At 43.3% G+C, this 4406-nt stretch overlaps 1 protein-coding gene across 2 annotated transcripts; it reads left to right on the top strand.

Moving 5' to 3' along the window:
- The first annotated feature begins 275 nt into the window (after positions 1-275).
- On the top strand, positions 276-3834 carry abhd14b (abhydrolase domain containing 14B). 2 transcript variants are annotated; one of them, XR_829128.4, is made up of 5 exons: positions 276-433; positions 1237-1451; positions 2273-2514; positions 3136-3376; positions 3731-3834. XR_829128.4 is itself a non-coding variant. In XM_010896081.5 (4 exons), exons 2-4 carry the CDS (start codon positions 1238-1240, stop codon positions 3313-3315), a joined length of 636 nt encoding a protein of 211 aa, XP_010894383.1. In that variant the 5' UTR covers positions 276-433; position 1237; the 3' UTR covers positions 3316-3671. The 2 variants fall into 2 exon arrangements, 1 of the variants encoding a protein (XP_010894383.1); XM_010896081.5 differs by lacking the exon at positions 3731-3834 and having other exon boundaries at positions 3136-3671.
- The last annotated feature ends 572 nt before the right edge of the window (positions 3835-4406 follow it).

The following is a 4406-nucleotide window of genomic DNA, read 5'->3' as shown; positions in this document are numbered from 1 at the left end:
CTATTTAGTGTGGGCGTGTGATTTCCCCGAGTTCCCTGTTGCGTTTCTAGGAAATTAAGAATCCTGTACAAATATAATTTGTGTTGTTTGTTGGACGGAAAAAACAGAGTTACGAAATCTGTGTGAATTTAACGACTTTATCCCGTCCACCCACACGTGAACATTCAAAAGCTTAATCAAACAGTGGAGCTTACACCAACTAGACAACCAATCGATATGTACATTACTCATTAATGAAATGTAGCCAATATCAACGTAACCCTGCTTTCCTCTGTAAATCACTGGCAATACGTGTATCCACCACTGGACGTCAGTATAATCCTGATGATCGAAAATTTGGCGTCGTAGAATATAGATACACTGTTTTTTCCGGGAAGGAGTGAAAATACTGAGCCTGCACACTTCAGAAAGAAATCCAACAGAAAGCGTTAAGGTAAATATGTCTTAACACGCGTTGACATGTAGGGTAATGATATGATTGTCAATAAATGTGTTTCAACATGTTAAAGGTAACTTGTCGGCAATAATGCACACTTTGATTTGTAAGTTTCGCTTTTGACGGTATTATCCGTAGGATACGTTTAATTTGGTAAGCACAAAAACTGTAAATTACACACTGACGTTAAATATGATTGAACTGCAATGGAACAAAAATTTATTTATAAAGCCCTTTTTACACCAGCCTTTGTCACAAAGTGCTTTTACGAAATACCCAACCCCAAGGAGCATGCAACATATGTGTAATGTCTGTAGTGTTATACATTTGTATACAATGTCTTTCTGTGCGAATAAAACTTAAACAGGCAGTTATTATATTTTATGGAAATGACCCAGACTTTGGCCGTATAACCCACTTAACTCAACCCAGAGATAAAGGTACAAAGCAAAATTACTCGGCTGAGGTCACCCGTTTAGGGACGTTTCTAATTAAGACTGACCAGGGAACTCTCTTTACCTGTTCATTTAGGTCATAATTTGGAACTTCCCAAAACTGGTGACCACAGCCGAGTACTTTTAATATGTACCTTTTTACAAATCTCCACATTATACAATGGTGTGGTGCCGTGACTTTACTTTAGGGTTAACTGAAGCGTCACCTGAAATTACCTTTAAACTGTCACATGTTTGGAGTAAATGCAGGCTGGTTTTTTTTTATGACGAATCAATGCTTTTTTCATGTATAAAATGTTATCCTTTAAGGCTAATTTTTAATTGTTTTTAAAACCTCTCAAATAGGATGTGTGCTGCTAAAATGACAGAAGGAACCTTGAACATAGAAACCTGCAAGGCCCCTATTTTTTACAGACAAGCTGAACCGGCCACAGGTGAAGTCAATCTGTCTGTCTTGCTTCTGCATGGTATCCGATTCTCATCTGAGAACTGGCTCACTATAGGCACACTGGACACCCTGGCCAAAGCTGGCTGTCGTGCCGTGGCCATTGACCTACCAGGTGAGCTTCGGTTGGAAATGATGCAAAGTTGTAGATTAGTTGAAAATTAAGCAACAAACCCCTATGACATATTCACCGACCCATCTTTTCCCCTCTCCTACCCGTATGACTTATTCACCGACCCATCTTTTCCCCTCTCCTACCCGTATGACTTATTCACCGACCCGTCTTTCCCCCTCTCCTACCCGTATGACTTATTCACCGACCCATCTTTTCCCCTCTCCTACCCGTATGACTTATTCACCGACCCATCTTTTCCCCTCTCCTACCTGTAAGACTTATTCACCGACCCATCTTTCCCCCTCTCCTACCCGTATGACTTATTCACCGACCCGTCTTTCCCCCTCTCCTACTCGTATGACTTATTCACCGACCCATCTTTTCCCCTCTCCTACCCGTATGACATATTCACCGACCCATCTTTTCCCCTCTCCTACCCGTATGACTTATTCACCGACCCGTCTTTCCCCCTCTCCTACCCGTATGACTTATTCACCGACCCAACTTTTCCCCTCTCCTACCTGTAAGACTTATTCACCGACCCATCTTTTCCCCTCTCCTACCCGTATGACATATTCACCGACCCATCTTTTCCCCTCTCCTACCCGTATGACTTATTCACCGACCCGTCTTTCCCCCTCTCCTACCCGTATGACTTATTCACCGACCCATCTTTTCCCCTCTCCTACCCGTATGACTTATTCACCGACCCATCTTTTCCCCTCTCCTACCCGTATGACTTATTCACCGACCCATCTTTTCCCCTCTCCTACCCGTATGACATATTCACCGACCCATCTTTTCCCCTCCCCAACCTGTAGGTTTTGGCCGGTCTAAGGCAGCTGTGGCGCCTGCTGCCGTGGGGGAGCTGGCTCCCGGTGACTTCCTGAAACGCGTGTGTGACGCACTGGGGGAGGGGCCAGTGGTGGTGGTCAGTCCCTCACTGAGTGGCATGTACTCCCTGCCCTTCCTCTTCCAGCATGAGGCTCTGGTCCGGGCCTACATCCCTGTGGCTCCCATCTGCACGGAGAAGTTCACACCAGAGCAGTACAGAGGCATACAGGTGTGTGTGTGCTGAGGGAATATCTGTTCCCTGTCTCTTCTGTGGTTAGTTGAAAATATTGGCTTTGCTTTGTGATGGTTAGTAATTTTGCTCTCTGTGACTTTGGCTTGGATCACAGAAGAGAAAATTCTGCTTTCAAAGGCTATTTCGGATTTAATCATCATGTTATTCATACAGCATATTTTCATACTGATTTTTAGATCAGCAGTGGTCACAAATAGCTTTTTGCAGATAGTTAGCTTAAAACAGCAAAGAGCAAGCAATATGATGTGGAAGCTCAGTGAGTAGGGTAGTCTCCCTAGAAAGGAAGGGCACTAGGAAGACACCCAGAGAATTGCTGGGCTCCAGGGCGGTGGGCCAGATAGAGATTGTAGAAGTAAATTTGCCAAATCGTTCTTCAAGGTATTCAAACATTGAGTTGAACAGTGGGTTAAAAATTCAGACACCTCAGTAGTAAATAGGAACCACAAAACCAAGTGAACTTTGGACAGGGATGGCTAGGAGACATCAGGCCAGATGAGGCTTGGTCGTAGGGCTCAGTTTACCGGGCATGTGCCCTCTAAGCGAGCGTAGGAACACGGAGTGTGTGGTATTGATTAACACTTGCAAATGTATTCCCAGACACCATCTCTGATTGTCTATGGCGACCAGGATACAGAGCTTGGGGAGGTCTCTCTGAAGAACCTAAGGGGGCTGGCCAATCACACGGTTGTGGTGATGAAGGGGGCGGGACATCCATGCTATCTGGATGACCCAGCCACATGGCACAGGGCTGTCACCGACTTTCTCCACATGTTGTGATTTTATGTGGTGACACTGGGATGTCTATGGATTAAAAACACTATATGAATAATAATTAAATGTTAAGTACCTACTTGAGCCCCGTAACTTTTTATTTTATGTATTTATCTACATAATACTGTATGTTGTGCCCTATTTGTCAACCGCTAGTGGAGAGGGTTCTTGTCAGCCTGAATTGTGCTTTGGGGATGTGTAAAAAGGGCATTATTAATATGTTTATTGTTCGTTTGATGCCAATATATTTCCCTGTCCTCCTGTTTTCAGAGATGCAAAAATAAACACCACACAATGAAATGAAGTGAAAAATATGAACATTATTTAATAACTGATTCTCTGTAATAAACAATTTGAAAATATTTTACAAGGAGTCACAGACACAATATTTTACAAATTGTGCTCTCTTTTCTTTTTTTAGCTTCATCTGTACAAAAGAATGGAGCAACATGGACCAATGCCCAGACAGGGAGCTAAATCTTCTGTGCAAACACACACGCACACATACACACTCACACACGTACACTCTCACAAAAATGTAACAAAAATAAATAAAAAACAATTGATTTCAGATCTCAAACTTATCTTGACTTTATTCCTATTTTTTACTTCACTTAATAATTGACGGATTTTACTGGTTTTTTTGTTAGTGATTTTTTTTTTTTTTACACATCTGTCAAACATGGTCACATGGCACCAGACTATAGACTACAGAATCACACACATCTTTCCCACAGTGACGCACGGACACGGGAAGGGTAGGAAGGGGCAGAGGAGGGGCCACATGAAGGCCCTCCCTTTGGGGCGGGCCCTTACATATACCCCACCCTCTCACCCTAAGCTCCTTTTTTTCTTTTTCTTTTTTTGGCAAAAAGTAAATGCGTGAAACCACATGAAACACACCTGTGTCCCTTAGCACACTTTTCTGTGCTCTTCTGGGATGTGCAGAATTACCCATGATTCTTTGACCTTCTGTTTGACCCAGTCCTATTCTGCTCTGTGGACACCCACTCCCTGAACTGACCTTTGACCTCCCAAAGGGGGAGCAGACAACATTGTGGCTTACTTGAGTCTGAAGCGGAACATCCCCTGTCTAT

Source organism: Esox lucius, chromosome 17 (assembly GCF_011004845.1).
Source record: "Esox lucius isolate fEsoLuc1 chromosome 17, fEsoLuc1.pri, whole genome shotgun sequence".
Lineage (NCBI taxonomy): Eukaryota > Metazoa > Chordata > Actinopteri > Esociformes > Esocidae > Esox > Esox lucius.
The sequence above is the reverse complement of the archived record's forward strand: the minus strand, read 5'-3'. Positions and strand labels throughout refer to the sequence as shown.

Excerpts from the sequence above, each read along its gene's own strand:
- abhd14b (XM_010896081.5), top strand. The coding sequence starts at position 1,238 with ATGTGTGCTGCTAAAATGACAGAAGGAACCTTGAACATAGAAACCTGC. Across the intron at positions 1,452-2,272 it reads CGTGGCCATTGACCTACCAG|GTTTTGGCCGGTCTAAGGCA; the intron begins GTGAGCTTCGGT and ends CCCAACCTGTAG. Across the intron at positions 2,515-3,135 it reads AGCAGTACAGAGGCATACAG|ACACCATCTCTGATTGTCTA; the intron begins GTGTGTGTGTGC and ends ATGTATTCCCAG.